Source organism: Nymphaea colorata, chromosome 10 (assembly GCF_008831285.2).
Source record: "Nymphaea colorata isolate Beijing-Zhang1983 chromosome 10, ASM883128v2, whole genome shotgun sequence".
Classification (NCBI taxonomy): Eukaryota; Viridiplantae; Streptophyta; class Magnoliopsida; order Nymphaeales; family Nymphaeaceae; genus Nymphaea; species Nymphaea colorata.
The window spans coordinates 22,048,456-22,068,953 of NC_045147.1; the positions used below are offsets into that span (position 1 = coordinate 22,048,456).

Here is a 20,498-nt window from a genome sequence, read left to right on the forward strand (position 1 = left end):
CCTTGAGTTACCCATACAGCAGTATGTTCAGTTTTAGTAAGCTGAAACTAGACTTAAGCACAGGAACAGGCTATTAGCGATTGCTTTATGCTTAACACCGTCAGTTGAGGGGACTTAGCACCTGATAAAGCGGATTTGCACACATCACTGTCTCGTAATTGGAGGGGTTGAATTTGTGTAACCTCTCTTAATTTTATCTGATAGCTGCAAGTGTTAAATTGGGATAACTGACGTTTCATTTTCATATTAAGCTTTGTTGCGTATGCTAAAATTGTAGCGTGACCAGCAGTCCGTATGCTTTTTTCATGTTTAAATGGAAGAAACCACATTTGGTATAAAACCACAAAACCATACCCTTACATTTCTAAGTTTTCGGCTTGCTCCAGATTATGAATGAAACTACAGTGAATCTTTCAATTTAAATATCTTGCTTGCTACTATTTGCAGGTGACCGGGTTCATGAGAGTCGAACTTTGAACCCTTAAATGTGAATGTGAACCGTGGTAGGTTGCGTCGTCTTGCTTGAGGCGGTCGAAATGGTTGAAGACCCGGTTTTTCTCAACGACAAATTCGCTGTCGAACTGCTGAAACGCCGTTGATCAAGAAGATCTGTGACGATCTAACGCTCGACGTTCGCTCGGACAAACGTGAAGGTGAGAGACGTGATTGGCCATACCAAGTCCAGTTGTGGCGTGAATGGCAACAAGCTTCTGAACGTAGTTCAACGCGAAAGGCTTGTTTTTCAGACACCAACATGCTACGGTCTTTTCTTCCCTTTCTCTCCGTCTTTTGTGGGGCGACAGGCTTGTGGGGACGTAAAGAATAAATCTCTCTCTTTCTTTTCTCTCTCTCTCTCTCTCTCTCTCTCTCTCTCTCTCGCAATGGTGATCTCCGGTGGAGAGAGGAAATCGTCAGGTATGTCGATCACTCGATTGTTTGTCTCATTTCCTAGGGATCTTGGCAGGAGATGAGAGTTTTTACCGTGACGTTTTGCCCTCTTAGTGCAGCGGGACGTATAACATTCCGATGGATGGGTGAATGTATATCAATTTCGTGCATTCTATTTGTTTAATGAACTTGGTAATGCATTCGTGTTCTAATCAAAATCCAAGATGCCCATCTAATATCTGTTGCATATCACGAACTTTCTTAGTGCTTGCGCGGGTACCAGAGGGGCGAACTCCTGCTCATCTTTTCTATGTTCTAACGCAATTATTGGTTTCGATCCTGTTTCTTCTTGTTTCCCAAATTTTAACTGACTCTGAGCTTTTTCTAAGATTGGGAACTTGCGTTGCTCTTTGTCCCAACTTTTCTCGATGAGCCATTTGTTTAACGATTGACGATGCCAACAGAAGGTCCCAAATTTCTGAATATTATCCATGACTTAAGGCGAAATATGGGTTATGCAAATATTCACCATTATCGGGAAATTATCAACGTCAAGCAGTTGAAGGCAACTTTCACCTATAATCTGATAAAAGCGCCATGTTTAAAGCCTTGGAATTGAACTCATATCCTGTAAGTTCTCTTATATCGGCTCGACTTGGTACCTTGCCTCCAATTTCCAGTAGCATTCTCAAGCTTCTGGTTCTTCTTCCAGAATCAGAACTTTTGCCTGGTTTAAATTCAAAACTCATCCATTGCAGATTAGCAGTGGGTTCCTTCTTGCTAGCGCGCATCCTCACCATCCTTCACGGCCCTTGCACCCACATCTCCATGTTAGCCTAGGCGGCAGTGGTAGCGAAACTTGGCCCCAGACTTCAGGCTCATGTCAGCTTACAATGCAAGTCCTTCCTGCCAAATCAGCATGAAAAACCATTTTCAGCTTGGTTCTGATGACAACCAGACGTAGGCCCCAGGTAGAGTGTGGCTGGTTGGCCAAGCTGAGGTCTGGCGTCACAAAGGATGATCCAGACAGCCTCCTTATTCTTTACCTTGCATATATTGAACCACTCTAACTTCTGTTTACGTTGTGCAAAAGAGAATCATTTTGACCCATTAGGCTTATGTAACATGCTATTGTAATGTTTTCCAGAATTGTTAACGATCTGATTAGATGAGACGTATCAAAATATCTGTAATAGTAACTTGAGTTTTTTCGTTTTGCCGAAAGATAGTGAGACAAATATATGTAACAACAGTGTGCTCCTACAATCTGTGGCGAAAAATTAAAATTGGGAGTTGATATGTAGTGTACACGAGGAAGCATCTTATTTTTTTACAAACTAGCGTCAAATTTTTGTTTTATGTTTAAGTGTCGTTAATGTGCATGCAAATTGTCTATACTTGATCCAGGTCTTTAAAAAAAGAAAAAAGCAACAGTGCTTACTTTATTGATGTGCAACTTAGGTTTTTTTATCACTTAATTCTATTGTCTGTTCTTTAGTTAATTATTTTATTATGTTCCACAATCAATGATGTGGTTTGCATATCGAGATTCCACAATCAATTCATTTGGAAGTAACATTTTCTTTTTCAGGTGTGCACATGAAACGTGGAAGCATAAATCCTTTTGAGTCATTGTCACATGTTGCCTATCATTTCTCAACGAGTGGATTTGCAGTTGCTACAGCAACCGGCTTTACTCATCCTCTAGGTTTTGCAATCCCTGTTTCATAAGTTTTACAATTTGGTGTGTCTGTTGCAATTTCCCTCATTAAAGTAATTCACATGTAACTGTGATCTATGCAGTAGGATGGTTGTTATACAAATGTCTCTCTTTTTTTCTTTCTCTCTCCCTCTCTCTCTCTCTCCCTCTCTCTCTCTCTCACACACACACACAAAAATATGCATATACCTACATGCACATACACTATAGACACGCCAAAATAGACACAATCAACACATGTACAGGCAGAAACTCTACATGGCCATCAAGAGGGTTATGGAAATACCGAACTTGGTTAGAAATTGCAACCAAGCACCACAGTTATTGGCTAAAAGAATTTCTTATTTGTGTTTGAGTTAAATACATAATGGATTGGATCAGCATCTTTCCAAGAGAAACATGACCTAAGTACCTTCAATTAGATGCCTGATAGGCTGACAGATATATGGTAGTGTTTGATGTTTTACTTGCTCGCTAGGCGGTTGTAGCATATTTCTTGACATAGAAATCATGTCTTACATGCTTAACATCCTATGCAACTTGAGGTCTCAGACTAGCGAAATAGGTCTGTTACATGTGTTTTTTGATGCATAGATGATGTGTGCTTCATGTAAAAATGGAACCTTTTATTTGTTATTTACGAGGCCTGATATTATAATTTTCAATTATAAACCATTAAATAAATTGTTACAACTTTAGCCCATGGTCCAAACTGCTATCTTAGATAAATTTCAAATTTGAGCTGTTTATGATGCTCTTGTTGTAAATAACTTTGTTTTTTTCTGCAGATGTTGTCAAAGTCAGACTACAAATGCAGCTTGTTGGCCAAAGAGGACCTTTGGATGGACTGGTAGCTCTTAGACTTGACTGTTGGATTGACACTGTGTAATCATAGTATCATACTACTAAGGATCCTTTCTAATTTATTGTTTCATTTCAGGGAAGAGTTTTTATGCAAATTTTAAAAGTTGAAGGCCCCAAAGCTCTATATTTAGGGCTTGGCCCTGCATTGATCAGATCACTTCTTTACGGGGGCCTGCGGTTAGGCTTGTATGAGCCATGCAAGTATGTTTGCGACTTGTCATTTGGTTCCACTAACGTTTTTGTAAAACTTGCAGCTGGAGCCTTCTCTGGCACCATTGCAACTGCATTGACAAATCCAGCTGAAGTCCTAAAGGTTTGCACATTTGATGCAAATTGATACTCATTCTTAATGAAGTGCTGCTCCATTTTTCTGTTTCTTGATATTGGACTAAGAGGTTCTCTTATCTCGTGCTGTATGGCAAAGTGGTTCTATTCTTCAGGTGCGACTGCAAATGAATTCAAATGATGGTCGAGGGAGTGCTTTCAAGTTAATGAAACAAATTGTGTCAGAAGAAGGTTTAAAGGCTTTGTGGAAGGGAGTTGGACCTGCAATGACCCGAGCTGCTGCTTTGACAGCATCACAACTTGCAACATATGATGAAAGCAAGCAGGTCCATTTTCTGGATGTCTCCTTATATTGACAAGGGTCTCGTTGCCTGCAACTTTTTTGTCAGACAATCAGAGTATGAGTTGTGATGTGCTTTCTCTGCTTTCATTTGATGCAGACATTGGCTAAGTGGACTAGTCTCTCAGAGGGGTTTCATTTGCATCTCATGTATGGTGGAACTTCTGTTATAGCTCTTGTCTGTTTTTGAAATATTTATATTCAGCCAGCTAAATGGCTTATTTGGCATTTTCCTTCTGAGGACTAACTCACTGTAACCTATGAAAATTCAAGTTCAAGTGCCATAGCAGGAACTATGGGGACACTAGCGACAACACCTATCGATATGGTGAAAACCCGTCTAATGATGCAAAAAGAATCTAACAAGGTTGGAATATACAGAAATGGACTCCATTGTGCATATCAGGTATATCTTTGAGAACTTCATGCATATGATTGTGGTAATGGCTAAGTCAAAATAGTCACATGGGTAGTTCATGCAGTTACTATATGTTTCTTCATTCACGTGACATCTTCTACTCCTTTTAAGAGTTGCAGCATGTGATAGTTTTCTAACGTTTTTTGAATGCATGGTTTTGCAAGAAGAAATACATGTGCCTACAGAAACATGTGATGGTCTAATATTTGCTATTCTCTTGAACACCAGTTCCTTAGCACATCAGAATGTTTTATGTCTGTACCCAAATGATGATCAAACAAGTTGAATGATCAAGATAAGATAACAATATGTCTTATTTTATTTCCCAAGCAAAACCAGATGCATACCACCTCATCTGAAGTCAAGGAGTCATAAAAGAAATGTTTTTCTCCAGAATCTAAGAAGCAAAAGGCAAAACAAGTTGATATTATTTTGCACTATTCACAAAAACAAACATGCGGTAGTTGTCAGGCTTGTTGCCTACATATATTTTGGTGCTCGAGCCTCTAAACGTCTCTGAGTTTATGCCAAGCAGGAAATGAAGATTTTGAGAGGTGTATTGATCTCCAATGAAAAGGAAAAGATGGTGTTTTTTCTTGGCTATTTGCTATTTCTTTCTGTCAGATTTTTATGAAGTCTTGTCTAGCAAATGAATGACGAGTCATTATGTAAAAGAGAGCACAAGTTGCTTGGCACCTATATAAGGATTCATAGGGTTGTTCCATCACTTAAAAATAGGTATTTATGTGACCGATGTAGTATACCATGTAATTGAACTCATTTTATCGAGATATGATCTGTTCTGGAGGTTTGGATAGTGTACTCATCCTTTTTCCTTTTGTCAACATTTCTTGATGTGGCCTATTGACATCTAAATCATTACTCATTTTTCCTGTTTTGCTCTTTCAGGTAGTACGTACAGAAGGACCCCTAGCACTTTACAAAGGGTAAGTTCTCTCTATTTTCTTACTGTGTATTTCAGTTATTCTCATAGAACTAACAGTTGCAGATACATTAGGACTACGGACTTAGGCACCAAAAGGAAAACAATATAAATTATTTCTCCTTGATAAGCCACTTGTCTTGCAACTGGAACTTGATTATTAGGGAGTGATTTCATGCCATGTTAGCCAGACATTGATGATCCTTCAATATGTCTTTAGGGGCTTTGCAATCTTTGCAAGATTAGGACCACAAACAACAATCACATTTCTTGTATGTGAGAAGCTGCGGGAACTTGCTGGAATGAGAGCTATCTGACTATTCACATCCATTTTGTTTGTCGTATTTCATTATGTTGTATGGTTGCCCATTTTTGTTCTTTTACATTGGGCCTTTCCTATTGTTTAAATTTGACAATCATGGGAAAATAAAATTGCTTCTGTAGATGAGCAGATATCATGATTCCATAAATGTTGCAGGTTGGCTATATTTTTGTTGTCTTTTTCTCATGATTGTTCACACTTCACAGTGTTATGTGAAGCTGCAAATGCATACTTTGAAATAAAAAATTTACAAAAGCATGCCCATCTTTTAGTGGTAAAATAAAAACACAATTAAGTTCAAATTTCTTTCATTTAACTGTCTCTTTTGTATGTAATTTAAGGGGTCAAATGGAACATATTCAAGCCTGAGCGCATTCTTGTTTCCCCTTCAAAAGTTGTGTGTGTTTTTCATCAATATGGCATCGTGCCATACTGATCCTTTAAGTCAGCTTCATGATTTATAAGCGTGCATTGTTTTTTGTATGGCTGTTGATGGCCTTGCAGATTACACGCCATCCACACTAAAAAACTTGAAAGACAAACAGGGTGAAAACAGGAGTACCAAGTTGGTAAAGAACACCCCTCTGTAACTGGTTCTGCAACTTTATGCCCAAGAAAAATTAAGCAACTCATAATTAAGAATGCTTGTGATTGCAGTAAGTATGTGCATACTGCTCTACAGACCTCGATCGAGCTATTATGAACCCTACTCTGTAGTGGTAAAGCCTGGGTGCATGGGCTAATTCCCACTGTGCTGCTCCATATATGTCTGTGTTTTTATTCTGAGGGGCCACTAAACCTTTTTTGTTGTTTGCCTTAACCAACTAATACTTTTAATTATATGCTTAGTTGGGCATGATGTGTTTTTGGCAACTGTCTTCTAGGACTTGGTGTTAGTTGCTGAGCATATTGAGAGAGAGAGAGAGCTTATTAATTTGTCTTTATTCTCACGTTGTTCTGTTTGACTAGTTTTGCTTAGTTGTCCTCAACGTGCGTCATGAATTCTCTTTTCTAGGATGCTAACTAAATTAATAATCCCTACCTTTTCAGATAGGCCAAAGTTCCTATATAACTAAAGCATTTATTTTGGTATTTAGGTCAGTTTCTGTCTAGAACAAGCATACCTAGGCTCTCTTTAAAGTTTAACTACATACAGTGAGTTCATGGAATCCACTATATAATCTTTGTTGTGATCTTTTATAATAATGAAAGATCATGCAGAAATCCTCTTCTTTCTTTCGCCTTTTTTTTTGGAGCATCTCCTCATGTTTGCAAGAACTTGCATTGTTTTGATAAGGACGACCCAAACAGGAAGTATATTTCACCAAAAAAAAAAAAAAAAAGCATATCCGTTGATCACCTATTGCCAAGCGTGAGTTGCATGCGGATATTTCATGAGTAGCTCCCTCCTCATCACCAAGCCAATCAGCAGGTCGGACCCATTTACTATTCGTAGTGGTTTGGGCTGGTGGTCTCTCTGGAGTCGGGCTGGATCCAGAGTCCAGGCCCTTATTTGCTGCCTTCCTGGGATTTGGATCCAGATCCATATGGATAATGTGGGATCATGGGTCGGAATTGGACCTGAATGTTCAAACGACCAAGAGGATGTGGAGTCCGCATATCGGGTTGGATCTTTTTTCTGATGTTCCCAGACGGAGAGGCTAAGTTTGGAGCTCCTAAATCTTTGTGATTGGTGTTTGGGATATCCGAAGCCGACCCGATCTGCTGGTTATAGTTGGAGGCGTCGACTGCCAATGGTTGGGGCTTGTTGGTTAAGACCCGAATCCATTTGGTTCAGATTTGCAAAAAGGCTGTTAACAGCATCCAAATACTTGGCACGGATCAGTAGCTTTGGATTACCAAAACAGCTGCTGACTCAGGTCTGGGTCCGAAAATAACGGGTCTGAATCAGATCCATGACTGTCTCTGACGCGTGCCGGTGCCTCGGTGGCACACGCTTTGATGGCGTCATGGGGAGATCGCTGTAATTAATTAGGAAAGAGCGTTGGCAGGATGACAGGCTGGAAGGCGGGCCCCAGATCTCCCCACCCCTCCCGGCGCCGAATGACCAGAAGCTCCTGACGTAATTCACAAAAAGACGTATACGTCCCGTGTCGCCCGTTGGGAGCTGTTTCTTCACTTGTTCCGAAAATACCCTTACCGTGATGGTTTAATTACTGGAGCACCCTTCCAGTAAAAACGGCAGAGGGTCGGTCCCACGGATAGGGGAAGGGAAGGCTGAAGAGTTTTGCGTCCCCCAAACGTGGCTTCCGGGGGTGCCTCCGTTGAATTTTCATGAACCGCATAGAAATAAAATATATGAAAAAATAAGAATAAAATTTTAAAAATTAGGTTTTGTGAACCAATAAATCCAGGACCGTTAGTCTTTGGAACTCGACTAAAATTTACTTTTTAATTTATAAATTTTAAGATTTGGCATTTAAATTATCTATGTTGTCTGATTTATATTAAGACAGAATTTATGGTGCTTAAGAGCTGCAAAGCACTATAAAGCAAGAAAAAGTTGGCAGGCAAGAATGAATATGAGCTAAAATGATTTTTTTTTCATAATTAAGTTTGTGTCACTAAGAAAGTGTGCTGGAAAGTGTCGCCGTGCATGGGTTGGGTCATACGCATATGCATTGGAAAATGTGGTAGCTGTGTTCGGTTTGAGTGTGTTACTCATATGGATTGTAAATAGTAGCAAGCACATTCTCTTAAATAAGCATAAAAAAAGAAGAAGATTAGAGATGTCATTGAATCAATTTCCAGGTTAAATATAGCCATATTGTTTCATGTGACTCGCAATAGAATTTATATATGGATATAAAAGTGATATAAAAGCACATATGAAGCTTTACTTGTAATTGTAATCGGTGTTTGCTAAAATCATCTAATAACAGCATTTGATAAGATTTCCACCCGCCATTGACGTCCTTAATTGATTGCGATCAATTGATAATAAGAATGCAAGGTTTCTTGCTGCTAAAGCCATTTTTTGGTTGTTCTAATCAATTGAGCCTGTTAATTGCAAAGTGGAGATCTAAAATGAAAAAAAAAAAAAAACACTGATACCAAAGTTCATAACACATATTTAACTAGTATTTGTGTGTGTGCAATGTACAAAACCTTCCACAAAATCTAAATCAACATGTAAATGTTGTCAAAATATTGTTTCTTTTCTATACTTGATCGTCAAAGCGATACACCTCCCGATTCGTCTCACACTGCTAATGTTGGGGATATTGACCAGCAACTGGATCGGAGCGATCTCATATGCCCAATTTGCATTTAATTTGTCCACATTTAGGACAACTACCTGCTGTCACGTCGGATCTTTCCTTCTTTCTCTAGTGAGGAGAGAGAGAAAAGAAGAAAGAGGAAGAGAGACTGGTCCACTTAGCCTCCAACTGTACCTCTACAGTATCCATTGTGACTCGCATGAAGTAGTTCAAATTTAGAGAGAGAGAGAGAGAGAGAGAGAGAGAGAGTTCATTATATATCACATGAAGTAGTTAAGATTGTGATGGGCAGCTGGAGCGCCACATCTACCCTATGTCAAATGGTCAGATCTTTCCTTCTCTCTCTAAGGGGAAAGAGATAGAAAGAGGAGAGAGGGGAGAATCACACTGATCTCTCTCTCTCTCTCTCTCTATATATATATATATATATATATATATATAGAGAGAGAGAGAGAGAGAGAGAGAGAGAGATAATTAATAATTATATATCTGATGTGCAAGAAGTAGTAGTTAAAGATTGGCATGGCCAGCAGAGGAGGAGGTAGCTCGAGCGCCACATCCACCGTTGAATAGAAGGTGCTTACTCAAATGAACCTGAAGGACCCAACCACGCTCAACTATATTAATTAAACTTGCCAATACCAACATTTAAAAGCATCATGAATTCACACAATCACATGCATAAGATTTCAATCAATTCTTCATCACCCACTAAAAGAAATAAAGACATTTTGCCGCCATTTGCACTGCTAGTGCAAGCTTAGTTTACACCTTTCACGAAAAAAGAAAAAGAAAAAAGAGAAACGAAAGAGCAGGTTTATTTCATGAAAAGTTTATATCCTAACACAGATATTCCTACCTAAAAAATATAATGTGACATCACATTTATTAGACTAAGATTGAGAAAGAGCACAAAGGCTTGAGCGCTTTATACAAATTCTCTTGAGAAAGAAAGAACTTTGTTATCTAGGTGTGTATAATAATGTGGAGCTCAAATTGGATGGATGGAAGAGTTGGAAGGTGGATGTGACCAAATCCATCCAAGGGAAAGAGAAGGCCCCAATCATACAAGTAATGAATCATAACGGTGCCGTGGCGGCAATCAATTTTTGTCTTCATTCGGTGCGACCGTCATCTGCCTTGTTGGTATCCTCGGTACACATTGTTCTTTAGCCACATGGATAGTTTGTTCCTCCTGTCCTCAAACACGGGTGCTACTATCACTGGAAGGGTGAAGCTAGAAAATTTTCATGAAATTAAAGTTTCTAAAATTTGACATTGACTGAAATATTTGTTTTTCAAAATTATTATATAGGACAAGTGAAATTTTTTAAAATTTGCATGTAAATTTTTCTAAAAAATTTTAGTCAGGACTAACATATACACACATATTATGGTAACAAAGACATTGTGTTCTCCGTGCATATATTTTTCGAGTGCATGCTCTCTGTTCTTTATTTTCGGTCGAATTATGGTGTGGTTATATCATGCTTCCTAATAAAGATTCATTACCAATGCACTCTAAAAAGATATATATGAGAGAACATCTTTCATGGAGAATGAAAAGAAAAATTAAAAATAATAGGTTAGACCTTTTAAGTTGTCCTCAATATTTAGGGTTGCTTTGAAGTATATGTGAACGTACAGTTACTCATCAACTCCGAAGTATCGATTGCCATTGTTCATAGTAAAAAAAAGTAATACTCATACGAATCAAACAAATAAATGAACTTTCACTATCTCATCAACCTGATCAGCTATGCCACACTCCTTAAAAAAAGGAAATCATTCGATGAAGGGTTAAAAATTTCTCCATGAGCTAAGGTTGACTATTTTTTCTCATATATGAATTTATGACTTTGTGCTTTCTTATTTATATTATATTAGTTGTTTGTCTTCCCCATTATTATAATGAAAACAACCTTAAGTCTTAGAGATTAAGGCATAGCTGAGTTGGTTTAACTTGTCGTGTCTGCAATTGCCTTTTCAATAATATAAAGTTGAAGAGAATTTCTTTTCTCAAAAAGCTTTACTTAAATAATATATCACGATAAGCATAATAAAGTTTGAACGCATGATTAGCTCCCTACGTCCTTCCTTTTTTTTCTTAAAGAAAATTTATGATAAACGATAACATCCATGACGTAGGAACGATTACATTTATATTATTGTTTACAATCTACCTAAAAATTTAACGACATAGATATTTTTTTTTTAATGGCTAAGTGCCAAGAGATATTAATAATTAATTTTGTTTTTAAAATGAAAAAGAAATAGTTTAACTGTCAATTCTACTATGATTGCTGGACACGTCTCCAGGGTTGAATACTTGAAAATCGAACGGACTGCTAGAGGTTTTCGACAGCTCGAATCGGTTGGTTGGAAGCGAGTCGGTGGCCAGTCGATTCGGTTCGTCGGCCTATTCAAGGGGTGTCACATATTTATGAATCGTTCGTTGAAGTTTTTTTTTTTTTTTTTTCATTTTTTATAATTGTGACTTCTGTGAAATAGTTAAAAAATGTGAGGCGTCTCGTGAAAAACAAGATTAACAGAGTGAAAGGGTACTTTTGTCATTGATCTCAGAGGATAGTTCAAGTAGGCATTATTTCTTGAGGCGGTAAGGGCCAAACGGCCAACGGCCTTGAAGGGTAGTTTAGGGAATTGAAAAGTGGGGAGCACGGAGCGCCCATTTGGTCAAAATCTTGCGAACCCGCGGTATATTTTCGCAGCTTCGTCTTCTCTCTCCCATTTCTCGACCGGAGGGAGAGAGAAAGCGCAGGAAAGACGGAAGGAGTCGTCTGCGAGCCGCGATTCGTCCTCTGATTGGAAGGAGAAGGGGGAGGAGGAAACGCGAGAGAGAGACAGAGAGAGCCAACGAGCCAGAGGGGGAGGCGTTGTCCCACTTCTCATGATCACCTCGGGAAGAGGATGGAAACGACGACGGAGAAGACGATCTGATCGCAGGCACGGAGGGATCTCCATCGCTCCATCTCTCCTTTCCTTGTAAGAGTTGCGAAAGGAGGAGAGACGACAAAGAGGGAGAGGAGGGGAAGGTTCTGGAGGGAGGAGGAGGACAAGGGAGGGAGATGGCTGACGAGCAGGATGGATCTTCGCGGAACTCCGAGGAGAGCGTAAAGCTCTTTGTCGGGCAGGTACCCAAGAACATGACCGAGGCGCAGCTCCTCGCTATGTTCAAGGAGGTCGCACTTGTCGACGAGGTCAATATCATCAAGGATAAGGCCACCAAGGCATCTCGCGGTAAGGCAATTCTCTCGTTCTCTCTCTCTGTCTGTCTGTCTCTCTCTCTCTCCGTTTGATCTGTTTCAACGCTGGATCCGGTAGCTGTTGATCTGGGATCCTTTTCTAGCCATGTCTTCCCAGGATTTGAGATCAGAGTTTCTGGTTTCTTCTCAACGTCTGTTTCTGTTGAAATTGTTCATTCTAGAGCCCGTCTCAGGCGCATATGTAGATCGTTTAGTACAGGGAAGAGAATCTGGATTGTTTTTGAGTTTTTCTCGATCAGGTTGTTGTTACCATTGTATGTCTGCCTGTGCATGTCGATGAATCGGGAGAACAAGCTTAGTGAGAATGGTCAATATGGACGTTGTTGGACGCGGCCTCCGAGTTGATTTGGCTCGTTTTGAGTTGGTCGGGGAATTGGACCGTTTATTCTGGTCATTCTGTTTTAAAGCTTTTAGAATACTGGTGAATATGTGGAATTGTTACAGTTGGTCCATTGCTAGACAAGAACGGAAAATAAAGAAGCGAAGGCATGTGGTTTTTATTATTGTCAGTTATAAGTTTTTTGGTTGGCTGGACCGCATAATTTCGTTCAATCATCACGGTAGCATTTAACTCTTTTTTTTTTTGCGTGGCTATGCTGGCATTCTGAATTTTCACTTTCTTTAGGATTCCTCCGATTTAAATGTTCTCTTATTTGTATTTAATGCTCAGTGAAAATACTTATGCATCGCCCTACTGAGGTTCAATCTTAGATGAACTATATTTGCTTGTTCATTTTTCTGCTTTTTTCGAAACAAATACTCTGAACCCTTCAGGAAGAAAAAACATCCGAAGAGCTCTTGCTGATTATCTTCTTTTTTCTGTTCCCTTTGTTCTTAACATTTTCTGCAATCAGTCTTCTTATGACCAGGAATGCCACATGCATAAAATGATCATAAAGGTGTAGTGCAAGGTTCCCTGAGAGTACGTTCAAAGTGAAATTGAGGTTCTTATGTTTAATGCTCCTTGAGCCTTGGGGTGGATTTCAACGAAGGAACGACTTCTTAAGCACACGCACAAGGCACCCTGCCCTGTGCCAGGGCATAAGACGCTCTAACGTAGGATACACTAAATAATCAGCAGATGCCACTATTTTCTTTTTAAGTTCTCTTTTTATCTCTTTAACCATTAAGGTTGGACTAGTAGATTAAATGAAAATTGTGCCTTATTTTAGACAATACTACCCTGCTTTTTTCTTGATTAATCCAATTTAAGAAATATATTTCGTTTTTCAAAAGGCATTGGTAAATATTAACTAGGACGAGGTAAGGCCTAACTGAAATGCTTTCAGTATCATATCAACTATCAACACTTTTTTTGTATGTACATGACACAATGCTGCTTGATTTGTGAAATTTGGTTGAAGAAACTTTTCTATAAGCATATATGGTAGAAGTTTTTTGGTTTGCTTGTGCTGAAGTAGTGTTTTGCTTGTTTGTATCCAAACAACTGGTTGACACTTTTAGCTTTGTCATTGTGATTGTTTTTCAGGATGCTGTTTCGTCATATGTCCGTCAAGGCAGGAGGCTGATAAGGCAGTTAATGCATGCCACAACAAGCGGACACTGCCAGGGGTTCGTTCCATGAGTCCTCTTAAAAACTTTGTTGGTCGTTATTTTAAAGCGTTCAGCTGTTTGATTCTCTGCACTTTATGGAAATTACTATCTGCAAAGGGTTTTTTTGTGTCTTTGTTGGTTCTAATCTATCTCATGAATGCAAACTGTGATTGTCACTGTCCATATTGGTTCTGGTATATCTCATGAATCCAAACTAGGACTTGATTATCAAAACATACCTAATTAAAGGTTCTTGAAACACGTGGTATAATAAAATGCAGATTCACTAAGGATGTGCATGCCAGCTCTAAGTTGACTTATTCATGCTTCAGTTCTTCTCACATAATCCCTGAATGGTGTACTAGTCTTTCACTTTTTACTATCCACATAATTGTTGCAATGTACTTTGGTTTACAGGATCCGGTTTTAAATTTTTAATAACGGTGTAAAATACGCATGTCGGTACATGTGTGTGTATGTGGATCTGTGCTAGCAGTCTCATAAATTTTGCCGATAGGGACAAGGGATACATACTGACTTCCCTTATTTGTCATTCTGACCAAGTAACTGGATATATTGGCCAGTGGTTGAAAGCCCAAAGATGCAAACCTGGTCAAATCCAGTGTCTTTAACAATCCAATTTTTGGTCAATGTGGGGCCCTCTTATTTATGAGAGGATAAAGAAAATCAAATAATAAACTACTTTTTTCTTCAAAGCTTTGTATTTAAGTGTGTGCATGTCCTTCCATTTGTGAGAAGAGAAAAAAAACTACAAGGAACTGCATGATAGACTTTTCAGCATAGGGCCATTGCTTGAAAGTTAACTACAGTGAACTTCATGACACACTTTTTGATATAGGGCCATTGCTTGAAATTTATCTGTAAGTACTGTTGTAGCCGTTCTTTTATACAGTTTTATGTCTAGTTGGCTTGGTGGTACTTTTATGTGATGATAAAGGATACATCAGGGGAGCAAAAAGCACCATCTATGAAGCAGTTTGAATTACAGTCTAATCACTTATACTCTGGGATTTCCATTCTTCTTATTTCTTATTCACTTATCTTCAAGCTTTCTGTTCTAAGCCCACTTATTCACTCTTCCATAGCACCTCCCACCAATGGTTTCTCAGGATATTGGTGGGCTTCTTTTGGATGGAAGTAATATTACCATATATTCTCTTTCAGGCTTCCAGTCCAATGCAAGTGAAATATGCAGATGGGGAATTGGAAAGACTAGGTGAGGAATGACAGATCAGTTTCATTTTTTTGCATCAGATGTATATCCATTTTAATCATGCTTAACAATTGTTTCATGGCATTCGTATCTGCAGAGCACAAGCTTTTCATTGGAATGCTGCCAAAGACTGTTTCAGAGGCTGAAGTTTCTGCTTTGTTTTCTACATATGGAAATATCAAGGACTTACAAATTCTGAGAGGTTCCCAACAGACAAGTAAAGGTATTCTTTTGTAATCACTTACTTCATAAACTCACCTTGTATGAAATTTGAGTTTAATACAGTGTCTTTGATATCATTATGATGTAGGGTGTGCTTTCTTGAAGTATGAAAAGAAAGATCAGGCTGTTGCAGCTATAGAAGCTCTCAACGGGAAGCATAAAATGGAGGTTTGTGCTTGCAGAAATGAATGTTAGAAAATTTAATTTCTTATCCTTCATGTTGAAGGAATCCTTCATAAAATTGTTCTATGGCTTAGTTATGACTCTTTATGCGCTAGATTTCCTGGTTTTTTATCTCTTTGACCTAGACTAGAGATTCTTGTTTCTATAAAGGAAAAAGTGTACTTGAAGGTTCTTTATTTTCTCTTTCATAGTTAGACAACTAGATCTGTTCATGCATGTGGGTTTTTTTTTTTGGCTTGGTTTTGGTGGTGGTGGTGGGGGGGGGGGGGTGTTCTCTTGTATGGCTGCTGGCAACACTCTGAAATTGACAGATGTCAAGTGTGATGATGTCACTATGTGGTTGCCTTTTTGAGACAATACTGTTAGTCATTGAACTCGAAGAAATGTGAGGCTGGTGAAAAAAAATCCTGTTTCTATGTTACTATATAAAGGTTTACTTTGACCTTTTGAATTCAACATCACTAAGTACACTTCATCACTCCATGTAAAGTACATTGAAGTTAGTAGAAAGTTAATAAGCAGAAAGTACAAATAGTTTAGTTTCCAAAATTTTGGATTTTTCAAAGGTTTAAGTATAGAGTGATATCACTGAATTTTTGGAACAGTCTGATTATTTGGTTGTCTTTAGGGTTGAAAGGATGGCCAAAGTGGTTAGAGGAAGGTCTTAATGAGGCAGATGTCAGGAAGTGCTTTAGTTTTCCTCTCTTTGTTGAAAAGGATAATAAAGTATAATACAAGGAATGTCAAAAACCTAGGATCTGGATCTCCTGTTGCAATCTCTAAGGTCCAATGACTACTTCTATCAAATTATGGCATTTCACGCCAGGATTGAGGGAGTTATTTGGCTTTCACACCAGCACTCAGGGAGTTGTTTGAGTCTGGGAACTGTGCATTTGTGTATATTGTTTGTAAAGATACACTTTAGTTGTTATCATGCTTTGGAAATGTGTATATATGTTTAAGTGCTGGAGTTGGCCATCATGGCTAGAAGTGGGTAATGGGTACTACGTCTTGCTTACAACTCGGATCACTGGAAAAGATAAAAAGTTTTTTCTTTCGGTCTTTTCACTTGGACTAAGGAAGGGAAGTTCTTAGTTCTTAAATATGGTTGTGTACTTTGCATGTAGGTGTGTTTCTGTGTGCATGTGCTATAGTGAAACCAGTGAAACCAGGGGGACGAATTTCCCCAATCATGTCCAGTCAGACTGCAGCTTGAGTATGGACATAGTTAGAAGTTAGATCTGTATTGGCACTTGTGTGACATGACTAGCATGGTTCAGGTAGCAAGATATAACTAGTATGCAACTTTAACATATATGGAGGACCTTGTAGCATTGTCAGAAATACCGTTCCTGGGTTTATTATTGGTGAGGTATTTTATCAAGTATTAATTGGGAAGTTTGCTTTCTCAGGAAAACCTTGAGAATTCAAAAATATAAAAAAATAATAAAGAAGTTAAGGAAGTTTGAGTTTTCTGATAATTTTCTTACAAGGTCATTGATAAAAGTTCAAAATTGTTATGAAAATGTTAAAATAAAGTAATAAACCTAAAAAAAATTAAATATATTAAATAAAATTTTTCTGAAGAACAAGTGCAAAAAATATGATATTTTCTTTTGTAGCATTTTTTTTCAAGATGCACAATTTTCCATTATTTTGGTTTTTCTTTATTTTTACATTTTTTTGATGTTCTTTTGAAAGAGAACAACGATATTTGTGACAATGCTTATTGATTACTGTATGTGCATCCTGATCTTGCTCATCTTGCTTAAGCCTATTTGCGAAAGGCTTACGTCTTCCCCTAGCACGTCTCCTATGACATCTATATACTTGACGATGATAGTATGTATGGTATGCTGATGTATGATGGTTGGTTTTAGTTTTGCTTACTTATTTGGTCTGCACAGCATTTATAGTACAATAATCGCCTTTGTTAGTACTCCTCTATTTCATGGAGGCCTCTCTCTGAACTTCAGCTAATGCACAAACTAATTGGTCTAAAGATATTTCTATAATTTTTTCTGTCTTAGAGCAAACCTTCACCAGGAATTTTAAATTTAAAGTAGCACGTATGCATGCTTCCCTGCATTCTTGGTGCTCAAAAAGTGCTTTGTGACCCATGTATAAGTAGAGTGAATAACTAGAGTCGAGTACAGTTGAATGGAAACAAAGGTTTTCTCATGTGTAGAAGCCATCCTATGGGATTTTGTACTTTTCATTCAGCACTTGATTTTTTTTCCTATTGATGCATTTAGTTTTAGAAATCTTTGAGGAAGTCTTGTTGTTTATTTCTTTCTATTATTCTTTGGGGTGGTTCTTGAATACGTTTTATTGTCATGTTACTCAAGAAAGGCAATTATGGTATGCTTCATCTCATTACCAGGGTTGCAGTGTGCCTTTGGTTGTAAAATGGGCTGATACTGAAAAGGAAAGGCAGGCTCGCCGGGCACAAAAGGCTATGTCTCAACCTCCTCATGCGCCAGTACCTGGTTCTGCACAGCAGGCATCCATTTTTGGGGCTATGCCAATCGGCTATATTCCTCCATATAATGGATATGGTTATCAGGTTCGGTTTCTTTTCTTGGCATCTACCTCTCTTGTGCGGGCTTGGCATATATTTTGGTATGTTTGGATGGAGTATCACATAATCCAACCCAAAACTGGATGGTTCTTACATGTGTTTTTTGGCATCATGATGAATTCTAGTTCCATGAATGATCCCTCATGCGGTATTCTTTCAGATAGAGGATTGAGTGATTCTCCTTGCAGGAGTATTGGCTTACTTTTCTACTTATGCAGCAGGAAGGGGGGGGGGGGGGGGAGAGAGAGAGAGAGAGAGAGACTTTTTTGTTGGTGTTTAATATGCATTCCCTTTGTTGGTTTATTCATATGCACCACATGGCAGTGGGTTTATAACCTCTTTTGGTTCATTTATAGCCTTTCTGAATGCTAAAACAAAGCAGCTCAGAATGCAAATTGGAATCTGCTCAACCTGGTACTTGAGTCAGCTTCGAGCAACCAGTTATTGTATTGTGTAGGTCTGTCATCTATACAATTTATAAAAGACATATTTTGAAAAGGATTAGGCTGACATGGGGTAGTGTGTACTGCCAGTTAGCATACTAAGACGGTGCCCATACTGATAGTGACAAAACTGCTTGCAACACTTGATGGTGGTTAGTTTAAAGTTTAAAGTGCATTTAGTTTTGGGGGAGTAAAAACTGCCTACTGTCCAAAACCCTTGGTTCTTGAAATACTACTTCTAAGTTCAACAGAGATCAAATAATGTGTTTTTTCTTTTGTTAGGTGTGTTGAAACTTGAAAGCATAATTATGTGATGAAATAGTTACGATGGTTAACTTTGAGTGAAATTATAATAGTTCCTTCCGTTAATTATTTTATGATGTTGTGCTGGCATGGCTGTCTTTGTAAAAAATAATCTGAACCTCTGGGAGTGACGGAAACTTATAAACGAAAGAACAATCCATAGGCAGGAAAATGTGGTTACCCCTTGTTTCGAGCAAGTTGCAACCATGTTTATTTGCAGCCTCACTAACTGAATGTTGTCTTTTTGTATTGATTTCTCAATCCTTGAAAGTATGACATGCTTTTCCTGTAGGGGCCTGGGACTTTTGGGCTTCTACAGTACGTGCCGTCAATGCAAAACCAACCTGGCTATCAGAACATTCTTCCAGCAGTCAATCAACGAGGTACATGCTAACTCTTGAGATATGCTGCTTCATGATCTTTTCACCCTTGGTTGAGGCAGTAATTTATGGAATTCTTTTTCTCAGGCCTTCAATATGCTGTGCCATATTCTGGTGGCATGTTGAGTCAGAGGCCTATGGCTGGTACACCTGGTTCAGTACAACATGGAGTGGTTGAGTCCAATTCAGCCGCTGTGAACGTCAACAGAAGCTCCTCTGGACAGGTGGAAGGTTAGTTAACGAGCTTTAACTTGGATATAATCCACTTCTTTCAAGGTGCACTTGATGCTTGTTTTGAGTACTGAGTCTATTACCTCTCATGAAGCAGGTCCTCCTGGTGCAAATCTTTTTATTTATCACATTCCCCAGGAATTTGGTGATCAAGAGCTTGCAAATGCTTTTCAACCATTTGGTCGAGTTTTGAGTGCTAAAGTCTTCATCGACAAAGTTACTGGAGTTAGCAAATGCTTTGGTAACCAGGCTTACTCATCTTGGCCGGTGAATAAGACAAAAATGATGTTTCCTCTCCATGACAAATAAAACTTTGTTATTATGCAGGTTTTGTTAGTTATGACTCACCATCAGCAGCGCAGTCTGCCATCAATACAATGAATGGCAGCCAATTAGGTGGTAAAAAGTTGAAGGTACAACTAAAAAGAGACAACAAACAAAGTAAGCCTTACTGATGTATAAAGGATGGAGGAAGCTCATTGTACACTATGTTCCAACTGCTAATGAAGTTGTGATCTGGATCCAACTTTATCAGCTGTTGTAGTGCAAAGGGGAGATTATTTATGGTTCTATATGTAATCTAGTCTATCCTGTCATTAAGATGGGAACCGGCAATTCTTTCACAGGGATTGACATCATTTTTTTCAGATTTTTATATTTTTTTGTGCAATTTGCACCAGGAGGCTTGTATCTGTAGATGACTACAATTAATTATTCAATTCAATTTAAATGGATGCTTTCCTTCCATGTATCATTTCTGGTAGTGAGTTACTGAACTGATGATGCATTTGGATATCTTCTTTGCTCTTTTTTATTTTCTGCTGATAAATAAGCAAGGACAGATTTGGCTGTGTAAGTTTTGCAAGTTCAATTCGGTTAACTTACAAAATGGCTCACCCGTCAATCGCCTTGACATTTTTAGGCTTTTAGCCTTCTTGTGTGCAAGGCCATTGCCAAGCAGTATGCTTAAAGGTTCAGTGCTGTCTCAAGTGCTTTGTCGGACTCCTATTACAAAGTGGGAGTTCATGTTAGTTACCATATATCGTTATGTGCTTGTTGAT

At 38.5% G+C, this 20,498-nt stretch overlaps 2 protein-coding genes across 5 annotated transcripts; both read left to right on the plus strand.

Annotated features, from left to right (window-relative positions):
* The first annotated feature begins 422 nt into the window (after positions 1-422).
* On the plus strand, positions 423-6,046 carry LOC116261704 (uncharacterized). 4 transcript variants are annotated; one of them, XM_031640509.2, is made up of 10 exons: positions 1,008-1,518; positions 1,647-1,859; positions 2,480-2,596; positions 3,397-3,458; positions 3,549-3,785; positions 3,913-4,083; positions 4,198-4,247; positions 4,371-4,503; positions 5,425-5,462; positions 5,679-6,046. In XM_031640509.2, the coding sequence occupies exons 3-10, from the start codon at positions 2,488-2,490 to the stop codon at positions 5,773-5,775; spliced, it is 897 nt and encodes a 298-aa protein (XP_031496369.1). In that variant the 5' UTR covers positions 1,008-1,518; positions 1,647-1,859; positions 2,480-2,487; the 3' UTR covers positions 5,776-6,046. The 4 variants fall into 4 exon arrangements, with proteins under 4 accessions (XP_031496370.1, XP_031496367.1, XP_031496369.1 ...); XM_031640510.2 differs by lacking the exons at positions 1,008-1,518; positions 1,647-1,859 and adding an exon at positions 423-653; XM_031640507.2 differs by lacking the exons at positions 1,008-1,518; positions 1,647-1,859 and adding an exon at positions 664-915.
* A 5,712-nt stretch (positions 6,047-11,758) lies between these two features.
* LOC116263070 (RNA-binding protein BRN1-like) lies at positions 11,759-20,191 on the plus strand. Its single transcript, XM_031642652.2, has 10 exons — positions 11,759-12,280; positions 13,796-13,878; positions 15,046-15,097; positions 15,192-15,317; positions 15,405-15,484; positions 17,883-18,065; positions 19,119-19,209; positions 19,294-19,437; positions 19,532-19,678; positions 19,765-20,191. Exons 1-10 carry the CDS (start codon positions 12,109-12,111, stop codon positions 19,890-19,892), a joined length of 1,206 nt encoding a protein of 401 aa, XP_031498512.1. The 5' UTR covers positions 11,759-12,108; the 3' UTR covers positions 19,893-20,191.
* The last annotated feature ends 307 nt before the right edge of the window (positions 20,192-20,498 follow it).

What these genes read in the sequence shown, in the direction of transcription:
- LOC116261704 (XM_031640507.2), top strand. Translation starts at nt 882, where the DNA reads ATGGTGATCTCCGGTGGAGAGAGGAAATCGTCAG. An exon ending in TGGAGAGAGGAAATCGTCAG is followed by an intron (nt 916 to 2,479) that starts GTATGTCGATCA and finishes TTTCTTTTTCAG; the next exon opens with GTGTGCACATGAAACGTGGA. An exon ending in CCCCTAGCACTTTACAAAGG is followed by an intron (nt 5,463 to 5,678) that starts GTAAGTTCTCTC and finishes ATATGTCTTTAG; the next exon opens with GGGCTTTGCAATCTTTGCAA.
- LOC116263070 (XM_031642652.2), top strand. Translation starts at nt 12,109, where the DNA reads ATGGCTGACGAGCAGGATGGATCTTCGCGGAACTCCGAGGAGAGCGTA. An exon ending in GGCCACCAAGGCATCTCGCG is followed by an intron (nt 12,281 to 13,795) that starts GTAAGGCAATTC and finishes ATTGTTTTTCAG; the next exon opens with GATGCTGTTTCGTCATATGT. An exon ending in CTCCTCTGGACAGGTGGAAG is followed by an intron (nt 19,438 to 19,531) that starts GTTAGTTAACGA and finishes CCTCTCATGAAG; the next exon opens with CAGGTCCTCCTGGTGCAAAT.